Here is a 13,521-nt window from a genome sequence, read left to right as displayed (position 1 = left end):
TCCTGCTCATTAGCCCCGCCCGCCTGGTAGAGAGCCACTGTCCCTCCGGCTACACGCTCATACTCACACGCACTAACACACGCACATACACACAGACAGAACCCACGTTCGCCGCAGCAGGACCGACTGGAGCTGAGCGCCCGGACAGGAGGACTGATGACCGGTGAGTCTGTCTGTCTGTCTGTCACCGCCCGGGCCCGGGTCAGCCGGGTGGGAGTGTGCGTATGTGTGATGTGTGTGTATTTCCTCCCTGTCCAAACTTGTAGGCTAATAGTCTAAGTATTGATCACATGAGCCTCAGTTCTCTAAAGATATAATCGATCGGTTCTCTAGCGGATTAATAATCTGTTTGTTTGTTTGTTTGTTTGTTTGAATTGTTGACGCTGTGGCAGCAAAGTGGAGATGAGGTGCGACCACTCCCGTTATGTGTGTGTGTGTGTGTGTGTGTGTGTGTGTGTGTGTGTGTGTGTGTGTGTGTGTGTGTGTGTGTGTGTGTCACATTACCTTTGTATCACAGCAAAGTTTACTACCTCAGACTCAGATTATAACAGAGCAGAGTACATGATAGTGACTGACAGAGAGAGAGATACCCTTAGCAAAATTATTATCTACTTGAAGTTCATTTTATTACAGTAGCTAAGTATGCTTGAGTATAAGTATAGCAAGTATACTATGGACCATGTACTTGTACTGTAGCACACTAGAAAGTATACTGATTTAATACTTCTTCGGACTAAATTGGAACATTTTAAGTTTATAATTTATACTTTATAGGTTATTTTAAGTATACAACAAGTACTGTACATGCACTCATCTATATACTCATAGTGTAGGCTACTAAGTATATACTTCTAGTCCACATTTTAGTTTGTTAAAGTATACTTTATAGGTCATTTTATGTTTACAAAAGTACACTTCCAAGTATAGCCTACTGATCAGTTTTAGTATGTGAGTAGCCTACTTGTGGTACACTTTAATAAAGTACTTTTTGCTAAGTGGAGAGAGAGGGAGAGAGACTCGGATGCTGGCGAAGTGTCTATCTTTTGTTTAAGCCCAGGAACATCACAGCTAAATCTTCAAATAATTGAGAATGACAACATCATAGGCCTACACTGAGGTCATACATAGAGTGATGCTACAGTAGCACTGTGTCTGAACTACAACAGAACTGTAGAGAAACATGTCCATACTTCAGTATGAAGTTTGACCAAAATATCATGAGAGCAGAACAAACAGGAACAGAATCAGTTGTTGGAACGTTGAAGATAAAACAATATGTGTTCTAGTGAGGAAGTCTTTAGAAATGTCTGTAACACAGGGTCTAAATACCAACACAGTAACATCTACTACTACATGGGTGAAAGGTTGAAGGCAAAAACATTAGAAAGTGACCTTTATTGTTATAGTAAATTGTATAAGAATAATATAATATAATGATAGAGAGAAGTAAAGTGTCTGATCATGTCCTGGGTTGATGACATCACACAGATGGCGGCTGCATGCACTCAGATCAGTGAAGATGGGCAGCGAGGTTCAGGTTTTCAGGTTTCCCAGAATGACACAGGAAGTCAGAGGGTGAGATCAGTCAGAGATCACCAAGCTGCTGCTGCTTTGCATCACCCAGAGTGTGAATGAAAACATGACTCACTTAGGTCCTGCTCTGGTCTGCTGTTATGATGAAGTGTGGCCCAGGTCTGGTATTTAAGTCTTGGTCTGGTCCAGTGTTTTCTAGTGCTCCAGTCCTGGTTTAGTCCAGCGCGCTCTGGTCCAGTTTTCTGAGCTGTTTTAGTCCTGGGTTTGGCAAGATATTGTTTGGTGTTTAACAAGTTTGGTTCAGTATTTTCTGGTCCTTTAGACTTTGTGTGGTCCAGTATTCTCTGGTAGTTCAGGTTTTTGGCTTGGTCCAGTATTCTGAGGTATTTAGCTCTGACATTAACTGCAGTTGACTCAAGTCTTGATTTTAGTGACACCATCAGTTTATTCTTTATGTCGTTGGTTTGTACGTTGACTTGAACTTTCACGTCCGATTGTCTTATTGAACCTCACGTATGCTGCTGGATGAACGGGCCAGTGGACAAACCCTTCCTGTTTCAGTTTCACCACAGACCAGTTCCTCTTTGGCGTCTCGCTGTTCAGCAGGGTGAGTGGAGGTTGGGAAACTGCCACAGTCATGTCGGAGTGTTGACTGCAGGTCAGACACGCTGACCTGGCTGAGAACTCTGAGATGAAGATGCACTTCAGCCTGCTGGCCTCACTGCAGCCACACAGTCTCCGTTCTCCTCTACAATGACACATTAACTCAGGTGTGCTCACATTCAGTGTGTGTATCCGTCTCCATTAAATGTTGGTTGGTTTCCAGCCCATCTGCTCGTTTGACTGCCAGTGTTTCAGAGCTGAACTAAACCTGTTCATGCTGAAGGTTTTGTGCTCTGGTCCTGGTTTAGTCCAGTATTCATTGGCATATACTTGTCCCGGACTGGTCCAGCATTTATTTGAATTATAGTTATTGTTTGGTTCGGTTCATATTGGTGATTTAATCCCAGTTTGCTCCAGTATTCATTGCCGATCTAGTCCCAGTTTGATGTTCTCGGTCTCATTTGGTCCAGTATTCACTGGCATTCTGGTCTTGGTTCGGTCCAGTTTCAATAGTATCTCTCTCTACCTGGATGAAATGGTCTAAACACATAGAAACATGTTCAATACCAGGGCCTGCCAGTCGGAGCAGGTGTCACATGAGGAATAAGATCAATGAGCTCAGTTGTAAAAATACTTTTTAACCCATGTCATTCCAGTTTTAGAGATTTTCCCGTCTGAGTTTCAGCTGCAGGACTCAGTTCCTCTGTGGGCTCCAGACTCTTCCTAAACCAGAGACAAAATAAAAACCCATAAGAAGAATGCAGCTGACGAGACGAAACCAGAACTGTCTGTTACTTCCTGAAACTGCAACGTGAAAAACCACTAAAGCCAAACCAGCCACCCCTTCGATCCTCAGCGACACCGCTGGTTCAAACGATGAATTCAAACCATGTTTCCCATCAGCCCATCAGGACTCCACTTGATGAGCCATCAGTTTTTGAATGTCTTGAAGGAGAGAAAGAAACTACTACTACTCCCATGGTGCACAAACAGCCAGTAACACAGCCATAGCAACAGCAGCTGAGGCTCATGGGTTATGTAGTGTTTACAGTCATCCACCAAAATGAAAAAACACAAAAATCTGATTTTTCAAGTTGAAACAAAAACTGTTGGTCATAGGATAAACCTGGTAACATGGTCCAGGACAGCGCAGTGAGGAGAACATTAGAAGGACCAGAGGAACCTAGACTGGGTGGTCTAGATCTACATAAAGGTCAGCTGTCAAGACCGGGGTCAGAGGTCAGGACCAGGGTCAGGGCTGTGAAAACATGCAGTTTAACCATGTGATGAGCTCCTCTACCAGCAGACCTCAGAGCTGTGGAGAGAAGACGATGAAAATCATGGACGCTGAGTGAAAGCTGTCAGCAGCGGGCCGTTGGGCCGTTGAGCTGCTGAACTGATCTGAATAAAGTGACAATAATAGTTGAAACATGTGAAAGCTGGTGAACAGGGCAGGCAGAGTGATACTTCCTCTGGTGGACGCCTTCTCATTATTCAGACTGTGTTAATGATGAACTGGCTACAGAACAAACCAACACGTGTTTGTTTCAGATTCACACTTGAATCGCACGCACAAATACACTAACACACACAGGCGTGTTCACTGATCTTGATTCTTCTTCCTCTTTTTCCTGTGTTTTCCTCTTTCTACCTCTCACAGTCTGAGTCTGTCACAGACCTGATCCCTCAGACCCGGTCCTCCAACATGCAGGACCTGTATCTGGTGATCTGGTAGGGTCGAGACTTGTTTGTCTAGTTTGTTTTGGGTCGTTTTGGGTTGTTGTAGTGTGTTCTGGTTTGTACTGCTTTGCTCAGGTTTGCACTAGTTTGGTCTGGTTTGTTCTGGTTTGTGTTGGTTTGTTCATGTTTGTACTGCTTTGTTCTGATTTGGTCTGGTTTGTACTGGTTTGTATTGGTTTAGTTTGGTTTGTACTGGTTTTTACTGGTCTGGTCTGGGTTGTTCTGGTTTGTACTGGTTTGTTCTGGTTTGGTTTGAGCAGAAAATAAAGGTGGAGTTTTTCTTTTGTGTTGAAGGAGATAAAGGAACTACGCCTCCCATGGTGCACTTAGACCGCAAACAGCCAGTAACACAGCCATAGCAACAGTAGCTGAGGCTCATGGGTTATGTAGTGTTTCCAGTCATCCACCAAGATGTGAAGTTTTTCATTTCATTGTGGAGGTCAAAGGTCAGACGCGACTGATCACACTTAGCAACGTCTCCTGTGTCATTTGTCAAAAACTATTGTACATCGATCAGTTTGAATCGATGTTTAACTGATTGATCGTATCGATCAGCTGCAGCCTCACAAGCTTCAGTACGACTGATCAGTGTATTGATCAACATTCAGGCTCTGGATGTGAGCAGCTGCCTGATCCAGGTTTTAACACTGAATTCAGCTTTCTCAAGTCGCTGCTTCGTTTCAACATGTAACCACGACGACATGTTACTGCTGAAAACTTCCTTCTTTCTGACTCTGACTTACAAAACGTCGTTACAACACCTCGGACATTTCTCTCATTCTTCTTCTTCTCGTTCTCTGAAGGTCTACTCCTATTAATACAATCAGTCACACAAATACACAACTTCCTGTTTGTGACAGAAATGACAGCGAGCGGCCGCCTCCCTAAAATACTGAGCACTTCTTTATTTTGTCCAGTATCACTGCTGCAGATGTCACAGTACAAGTACTAGACTATAAATACACTATAGTACACAACAACGTACTGAATTCATAATAAGATATATGGTCAATATTCAAATCTATTTTTCACAGACGTGGCGTATAAGGATCAGAAACCACAAAATAGTGTTGAAAGGTCAATTAATAATCATTTAAGATCTAATTGTTGAAGGTAGTTTAGTCTTTTACAGTGGTTTAGTTGTGTATGTAAACACATCATTTGTAAAAGTAGAGTGTGTCAGATACATAATGGTTAAAGGTCAGCAGCTTTAAATGTGAAGGAGAAAAGAATCAAAGGCTGAAGAAGACGAGAAAGATGATGAAGAGTGAGATCAGGGTAAAGACTTCCAGCAGTGAGATCAGCTGACCTCCGCCCAGAGAGAGAGAGAGAGAGAGGGTGGGGTCAACATCCCCAGGGTCTGGGCTGAGCCTCACTCTCTCTCTCTCTCTCTCCCGCTCTCTCTCTTCTCATATTTTAGTTGTTTCTCTTGTTCGTCAAAGAATCGCACACACACACACACACACACAGAATGGACCTGGACGCTGGCTCTCTCAGACACGTGTCGTTGTGTCGACCTCAGTGACCTGAGCTGTGGCGACTGACACCAGTGCAGAAGGTGGAGCAGAACAGTGGCCAACACAACACAACACAACACAACACAACACAACACAACACAACACAACACAACCACAGCAGCAGCCCAGTGTCACCCATACCACCGTTGCTGTTTCTACTGCTGCGTCACTCTGCTTCATATGCAAATAAAGACTAAATAAAGTGTGAATGACTTTAATTCATTCACACAGAGGGACAGGGACATTCAAATCTGTGTGTGTGTGTGTGTGTGTATGATAACATCTCTGTTTTGTTTGGAGACCATTTCCTTCTGCAAATCATTTCCATAAACACAAATACTGACAGAGTACCCCCCCCCCCCCCCCCCCCCTCTCCCACAGTCATACGATGGGACGTCTTGTGTGTCTGAACTAACTGTGTTGATTGAAGGAAACTGGAGCTTCTCTGTCACTGATCCACAACTCACACACCGCAAAGGTAACACAGCTCAGACTGACACTCACTGTTTATCTAATCACTGAGTCATCCATACATTCAACTGTGTGTGTGTGTGTGTGTGTCTGCAGGTTGAAGGCTGAAGAGGTCAGAGGTCATCATGCAGACTATAAAGTGTGTGGTGGTGGGTGACGGTGCTGTGGGGAAGACCTGCCTCCTCATCTCCTACACCACCGGAGCTTTCCCCAAAGAGTACATCCCCACTGTGTTCGACAACTACAGCAGCCAGGTGTGTAGAGCCGCTTTCCCACTCAAATTAAACGCAGGTCGACCCGCTAACAATCGGCATTTGGCTCCTTTCCCATTGACCAAAATGAGCCGAGTCTGACCCCCCGCTGGGAGACCAGACAGAGCACAAACCAGTCGCTCCGCTTTCATCCACGGTGCAAGAAACACAGTGTCATGCCACAGCCGTCCGCCGCGGAGTGTGAGGTCCGTCGGGCGAGGCAGACAAGGCGTCTGGCTGACCTGAGCACCAGGACCGCGGAGGACAGCGAGTCTGCCGCGGCCGTATGATGGACGTCTGCGGCACAACGCGTCAGTTAAACAGACTGTCGCTTCTTCTGTTTTGTTTCAATCTTTTTTGGTCAGTGTTGAATGCGAGCAGAGCTTTGTTTTGGTACGTGATATGAGCATAGATTGTAAAAAGAATGGACGTAGCACCGTGACGTCACCCACTGGTTTGGGGGAGTCTGTTTTGTGCTCCTACTATGGGAATTGGGATTTGAACTGCGCCATCTTGGATTTTAGTGGAAGTCTGCTTTACATATTTGGAGAGGTGCGGCTGTGAACCTGTCACTCAACGACCCCCCCATTTATGTAGAATTTGAAGCCTAAACAACACTAAAACGGTCCACCCCCCCCCACCCCCCACAGTGTTCACGGAGGTGGAAACTATCGGTAGAGACCAAAAAAATAAAATGCACCGGGTATGCACTTATTTATACGGTAATTACTTTATTTATGTGCTGTTGAATGATGATGACTGTTGTCCTTTAAATCCCAATAAAAATGTGATCACACACAAAAAAATAAAATAAGATGTACCAGGCTGTAAATATGTTTTTTTAAGCTGTAAAGTCGGCTATTTTAACATGGGGGTCAATGGAGAGTCGCTCACTTCTGGTCCCAGCCCCCAGAGGCCGGACAGGAACTGCAGCTTTTTGAACGCTGAAGTGGTCTTCACTTGTAGAACCCACAACTCCCTCCTTGGATATGAGACGCGACTGGTGCGATGTTATGACGTGGCGTCACGTAACGCTCAACGACGTCATCACGTAAATTAGCGGGTTGACCCGGGTCTGGCGTTCCCACTGCAAGCCGATCGGAGCCGAGCCGATTGAAGGCGATTTTAGCCCGCGTCGCTCGCCGAATCGTTTGACGTGGGTCGACGCGGTTCGGTGCGCCTTTCCCATTGTCACCAAAAGCCGATTGTTAGCGGGTTTAAACGGGTTTTTTGCCCAGTGGGAAAGGGGTATACAGTATGTGTGTGTGTGTGTGGACATGCTACACTACAGTCGGTGTTGGGGAGACTTAAACCTACATGTAGTTGAACATCATAGCTTAACTATAATTTGCTGTAACTTGCTGATAGTTAAACTACATTCATATTTTGTGCTGCGTCAAGTATTTCAACTACTTTTTGAGCCATTTTTTTGTAGTTTAACAGTATTTTTCGGACTATAGAGCGCACCTGAATATAAGCCGCACCAGCTAAATTTTAGAAGAAAATACACCTTGTACATATATAGGCCAGACTTGAATATAAGCCGCAGGTTTTCATGTTGTAACCCGAGATATTTATACAGAAAGACAGTAGGGAACTATGCAAGTCCACTCACTCTTCCGCTGTTCAGTTACGCTCCTCTCGTCTCGCCCATGTGCATTTGTTTACAACGAAGCCGGTGGATAACGTTACATAACATGTACGATGTTACAGCGTGTGTGTTTGTGTAGTCTTAACCGTCATGAACAAAAGATTATGGTTACGGAGCACATTTGTGTTGCAGTGTGCAGAGACGAGAGCTGGGACACTGGGGGGGGGGGGGGGGGGGGGGTAGTAGGCTAGCAGCTTATAGTCTGACAAGTACAGTACTCAATTTACAAACTACAACTTTGGCCAATAACAAGAATTTTTTTTAATAATAATAATATAATTTTTTTTTTTTTAAAAACAACCTTTATAATATAAATTGTATTTTACCATTATTGTCTTCCAGAAGTCTCTGAAAAAAGGCATGAATAATGTCACGACATGCCAATCCAACGCTGCCTCTGATTGGCTGGCCATGGCGTTCCTGTCATGGTTTTAAACATTGTTGTTCCAGACACACCGATCTTGAATATGTCGACCGCTTTTTTTCTTTGATAAAATAAAACTGAGTTGAGAGGCATATTTCTGCTGCCATGTGAATGTTTTTCTCGGATGTTATATTTTGTTTCATATACACCACATGTTGATTTTATTTAATGCTAAATTAAATTAAAATAATGAGTAGAAGTAGTTGCTAAAGCTACTTTTTTTAGCTGTAGTTTTCTCCAGGGATAGAAATGTAGTTTGTAGCTTCCCCAACACTGACTACAGTGCCCAGCATGCTCTGTAGAGCAGTGTGGTCCATTGGGTAAGGTGAGTCTATACCAGCCTTATAAATAACACTGACCCTGTGTGTGTGTCCAGGTGACGGTGGACGGCAGGATCATCAGTCTGAACCTGTGGGACACGGCGGGGCAGGAGGAGTACGATCGGCTGCGGACGCTGTCGTACCCTCAGACCAACGTCTTCATCATCTGCTTCTCCATTTCCAGCCCGGCCTCCTACGAGAACGTCAAACACAAGTGGCACCCAGAGGTCAGAGGTCAAGGCAACACACACCTCACACTGGTCCTGCTGGTTATCACAGAGCGGACTGATGACAGGAGCAGGGACACACTGCCAAACATGTCTTTAATCATGAGAATAAAATCATAATTTTATAAGCCAAATACTTTTTCAAGAACAAAGTTGGAGTAAAATCAGAATTCACAAGAAAAAAATATTTAAAGGGACATTGTGTAACTTCTCCTGTTATCTATTCATGAAAATCGATTATTTGGTTCAAAAGTCTGTTTTTCATTAATCAGTAATCCTCCCCATCAACAAACTGAAGTGTTCCTTTCAGCTCTGAATTAGCCGTTCATATCATTCATATCTACATGGAGCGGGTAAGCTCGGTGCTGGCTGCCATGTGGTGCCGCCATGTTTTTACGTTCAGTGGCAGCGTGACGGTAGGAAACCACGGAAACTCAGCGGAGACACCGGAGCTGTCGGCTCAGGTCGAGGTGGCGTCTGTGAAAAGTCACCGCGGTAACGCAGTGAGGAGGAATGGAGCGTTACACTGATGCTGCATTCATGTGCAGTCGGGCAGACGGCCGTCGGTAACAAACCAGATGTCATTTTAGTCATAGAAGTTGAGAGAAAGCCGGTAAAACGTGGGTCAGGTAAACAATACGACATCGTCATGACAACATATTGTCACGTGTATTGTTTTGCCTCGTGCTGACGGACCACTTGTTTACATAGAGGCTTGTTTATGCCGTTACGTGCAGCGGCTGTCGTCCGTCTGCCGTCTGCCCAATGTCACGTGAATGCAGCATGAAAAATACAACTGAGTTGCTTGTGATATACAACCACAACACTAGATGAGAAGAATACCTACACAATGTACCTTTAATAAAAAAATTTCTAAGAATATCAGAAACAACGGTTAAACCAAGTGAAGGGACAGTGTCTTTGTCTGTTGTAATTTGAAACATGCAATTTCACTTTAGAAAGTGATTCAACCTTAAGACATCAATCATCACATATTTCTTTTCATTCTTTATCACTATATATAATATAAATATATAATATTCTAATAAAAACATATCGTAATCTATTTTTATATGATTATACGATATATCTTTTCTTCTTTCACATTTATCTTCATCTTATCCTTCACTTCAGACTATATTTTTTGCTGGCTCAGCCTTGGGGGAATCAATAAAGTTTCTGATGTTTGATTCTGATTGATTTGAGAGTTGAACCTCACATCTGTCCTCCCCCACCCAAGGTGTCCCACCACTGTCCCGGCGTCCCCATCCTCCTGGTCGGCACAAAGAGCGACCTCCGGAACGACGCTGAAATCCAGAAGAAGCTGAAGGACCAGAACCAGACGCCGGTGACCCAGCAGCAGGGCGCCGCGCTGGCTCGCCAGATCCACGCCGTCAAGTACCTGGAGTGTTCGGCCCTGAACCAGGACGGCATCAAGGACGTGTTCACCGAGGCCGTCAGGGCCTTCCTCAACCCGCAGCCCACCGTCAGCAAGAGGCCCTGCGTCCTGCTGTAGGACTGAGGAGACCCCGCGTCCCGCTGTAGGACTGAGGAGACCCCAGCCTGTGGAAGAACTTCCTGAGAGACTGTTTGGAAAATTAATATTAAATATGTTTTTATGTTTGGTTAGAGTTTTATCTTTTATCTTAATTATAAAAGGGAAAGGGAGGGGGTGGGGAAAATATTTGTAGGAGGGGTTTTATTGTTGCTCCTCATCATGTAAAAAATCCAGTCCAGCTGTTGTCATGGAGACATCTTTGTGTCACTCCAGAGTGAAGGACTGCACGACAGGTGTGTGGACCAGGTGAGGATGATGTCACATTTTTCTCCCTGTGTTTGTACCTGAGAATAAAAAAAAGACGTCACCATGTTTCTACTTTGTCTGAGCTGTTTCCCTCTCACCTGGACCTGGACCTGGACCTGGGCTGGTTGGTGTCTGCACCAGCGTCATGAGGGGGCGGGGTCACGCTGACACAAATAGAATTAAGGAAGTTGAAGAGATGGTTGTTGTTGATACTGAGGCAGAGGAGTGACAGAGGGGATGTCACACCAACATGTCTGACTTCCTCTTTTACTGCAGCTGCTCACCTGAGCTCCATGAACTACGGACGCTGTCACAACACGGTTACCTGTTGGTACTTTCTGTTAGGGTTTGAAGTCAAATGAGTTTTTTTAGAACTTTTTATTTACATGTTTTAGTCATTTTACAGAACACTTACTGACATATGGTTTCATATAATAAATGAGTGACAGGCCGTATAGCAATATAAGTAAAAATTAAAATAAATAATTAAATACAAAAATAACAAAATAAAATAGGAGTAATAATAATAATAATCAATTAAAATAAATAGATAAATAAAAATAAAATTAAAAAACAGAGAAAAATGGAAAAATCAAAATAGGAATTAAATACTAAGAAAAACAAATAGATATTATAGCTGCTGCGCAGCGATGGGTTGGGTCCGGGCTATTTTTGGCAAGTTTAGGCAAATTCTGAGCAACAAATAGGAAGACAAGCCAGTTTGTCCTGTCTTGTGTCATTGTTAAGCGTCCTTGGGTGACTTGAAAGGAGCTATATAAATCGAAACTATTATTATTATTAATATTAAACTTATAATGTTCATTTTGCACTAGTTTAGGCTTGAACCCACAACTTCTAGAACTAAACACCATTGTCTATCGCACGGAGCTAATTAGCAAGTGGCTTCACAAATTGAGTAAGCCATTCACTGTCACCAGGCAGATTTGAAACCCCTGTAAAAAAAAAAAAAAAAAAAAAAAGTTTTTGAAGTAAAATTCTGATATGTTTTTGTCAGACATCATCAAGACTATCTAGTATATTGTATAGTATATTATACATCGTCTGACACCAAGAACCAGCGCCTAACTCACTGAGCTAATTGTCTGGAAGTGCAATGAGATGTGTGTCTTCTCAAATAGACTCAGGGAGTCACTGTCCAGGCAGCAGTTGGTAAAGCAGATTTCAAAAATTGTCAGAATGTCAGAAATTCTGTTATCTAAACAAAAATCTGACATGGGATTTAGAGATTTCTGTAAGGTTTAGTGAGCTTTCGCCCATGCTCCGATCCAAACTATTTGGGTTTTTTTTTTAATTTAGAGGCTTGCTGTAATGTCACCATGAGAACATCTGGCATTTTGATGTGTCATTATCAACACCCCTGCTGGGTCTCGAACCCACAGCCCCTCGCACCACAAAACAGCTCCGAACTCACTGAGCTAATTGTCCGGAAGTGAGAGCTGGTGTGTGACTTCTCAAATAGACTCAGGGAGTCACTGTCCAGGCAGCAGTTGGTAAAGCAGATTTCAAAATGGTCAAAATGTCAGAAATTCTGTTATCTAAACAAAAATCTGTTAATACATAAATTGCATCTTGACAGCATGGAAATGTTGGTGATTTGTTTTTAATAAGTGTTTTGCTTGATGTTTAAAAATGCCACTCTTACATTGACTGCAGTTGTTTCCATGAGAGCAGAATTTAAAATGTTCTCAAAAATTCAGTTTTTGAGATACAATTCTGATATTTGCCAAACTTCATCAACCCTGACTCCAAAATATTCTCTTTTTTTTTCAGGAAGATTGAAAATGTATTGGCAGGAATTGGATGGTATATGTTTACAGTACTGTTTACAGTCAAACGTTTTCATGCACTGTAGGCTCAATTTTTGACAAATCAAAAATCCGTTGTCTGGAGGACAGTCTGAAGATGCTCTCCAGCAAGTTTGGTGACAATTGAGCAAAAAATTGTGGTAGGACATACATTTTAAAAGTTTTACAGTTTATTTGTAATGAGTTTAAGTTTAAGTAGCAGTGTAAATTTAAACGCTTATTGTGCCCCGGGTTATCAGCCCTGAAAAAACCCTATCGGTGGATGTAACATGAAAATCAAACATTCAGGGGAAGAGAACGGTAGAGATAGAATTAAACACCCTGGTTCACATCAGTGGAGCTGGGCAGGGCTAGCTGGTTAGCATATTAGCATGACAGAAGCCAGAGTTGACACCTGAACTCCAGACACCTGCTAATGTTTGCTATGTAGCACTAGCTGTACTGAAGACTGGCCACGCCCACTTTACATCCTGGTTACTCTCACACTTCCTCCAGGTGAGCCGCCTCCTGTTGTTCTGATAAATACAGTTGGGGGAGGCCAGTTTCATAAATGTCATGCAGAAAAAATGACTTCCCCAAAACCATGGGAGGGCTTTTATGGTGACAGGTGTGAAGTAACCGAATCAACACCTGGATCATGTGACCTCACTCAGACTGACTGTCTGATGTTTGTTTATGTTACTGAGCCATGATCACACAGAGGAAACAGATAACTGTCACAGATGTAGGAGAGTCTATAGGGCCTGTGGAGGCCCCTACAGTCCCCCAAAGGCTCTGCAGGCCCTACAGACCCCAAGTTATCCCCCCTCCTAGAGCCACTGAAACTGATGTTTTAAAAACCAAACATGAGCCAGAGCAGAGACCTGAGGACTCATTTGTTTAGATTTGTTTGGATAAATGAACATATTTGGAGACTTAACTGTCAAAAACTTAATGAAATTAGGGTTTCTGGGTAAATGGAGATACGGGGTGACATCATTGTGGCTCTCTGGCCCATAGAAACACAGACCACTTCTTAGAAGATTCAAGTTGAACCAAAATGAACGAGCTGTAGAACCGGCCCAGAAGTGGCTCCAGGTTCATCTTGGTGGAAAAGGGTCCAGCTGATGTGGACACCGGTGAAGACAGACGACCCTGAACAACTCACAGTCACC

The 13,521-nt window shown here is 43.5% G+C and overlaps 2 protein-coding genes across 3 annotated transcripts in view; one reads left to right on the top strand and one right to left on the bottom strand.

The window, feature by feature from the left end:
- LOC146975139 (stromal interaction molecule 1-like) overlaps positions 1-13,521 on the bottom strand; it is a 48,923-nt gene that overhangs the window by 31,902 nt on the left and 3,500 nt on the right. The window lies entirely within an intron of this gene.
- On the top strand, positions 52-10,616 carry rhogb (ras homolog family member Gb). Of its 2 annotated transcripts, XM_085798829.1 has the most exons (5): positions 52-163; positions 5,775-5,871; positions 5,961-6,118; positions 8,567-8,737; positions 9,978-10,593. In XM_085798829.1, the coding sequence occupies exons 3-5, from the start codon at positions 5,990-5,992 to the stop codon at positions 10,251-10,253; spliced, it is 576 nt and encodes a 191-aa protein (XP_085654955.1). In that variant the 5' UTR covers positions 52-163; positions 5,775-5,871; positions 5,961-5,989; the 3' UTR covers positions 10,254-10,593. The 2 variants fall into 2 exon arrangements, with proteins under 2 accessions (XP_085654955.1, XP_085654954.1); XM_085798828.1 differs by lacking the exon at positions 5,775-5,871 and having other exon boundaries at positions 9,978-10,616.

This window comes from Trachurus japonicus, chromosome 14 (genome assembly GCF_045865225.1).
Source record: "Trachurus japonicus isolate A0001 chromosome 14, Traja_1.0".
NCBI lineage: Eukaryota > Metazoa > Chordata > Actinopteri > Carangiformes > Carangidae > Trachurus > Trachurus japonicus.
The sequence above is the reverse complement of the archived record's forward strand: the minus strand, read 5'-3'. Positions and strand labels throughout refer to the sequence as shown.

What these genes read in the sequence shown, in the direction of transcription:
- rhogb (XM_085798828.1), top strand. Translation starts at nt 5,990, where the DNA reads ATGCAGACTATAAAGTGTGTGGTGGTGGGTGACGGTGCTGTGGGGAAG. An exon ending in TCGACAACTACAGCAGCCAG is followed by an intron (nt 6,119 to 8,566) that starts GTGTGTAGAGCC and finishes GTGTGTGTCCAG; the next exon opens with GTGACGGTGGACGGCAGGAT. An exon ending in AACACAAGTGGCACCCAGAG is followed by an intron (nt 8,738 to 9,977) that starts GTCAGAGGTCAA and finishes CCCCCACCCAAG; the next exon opens with GTGTCCCACCACTGTCCCGG.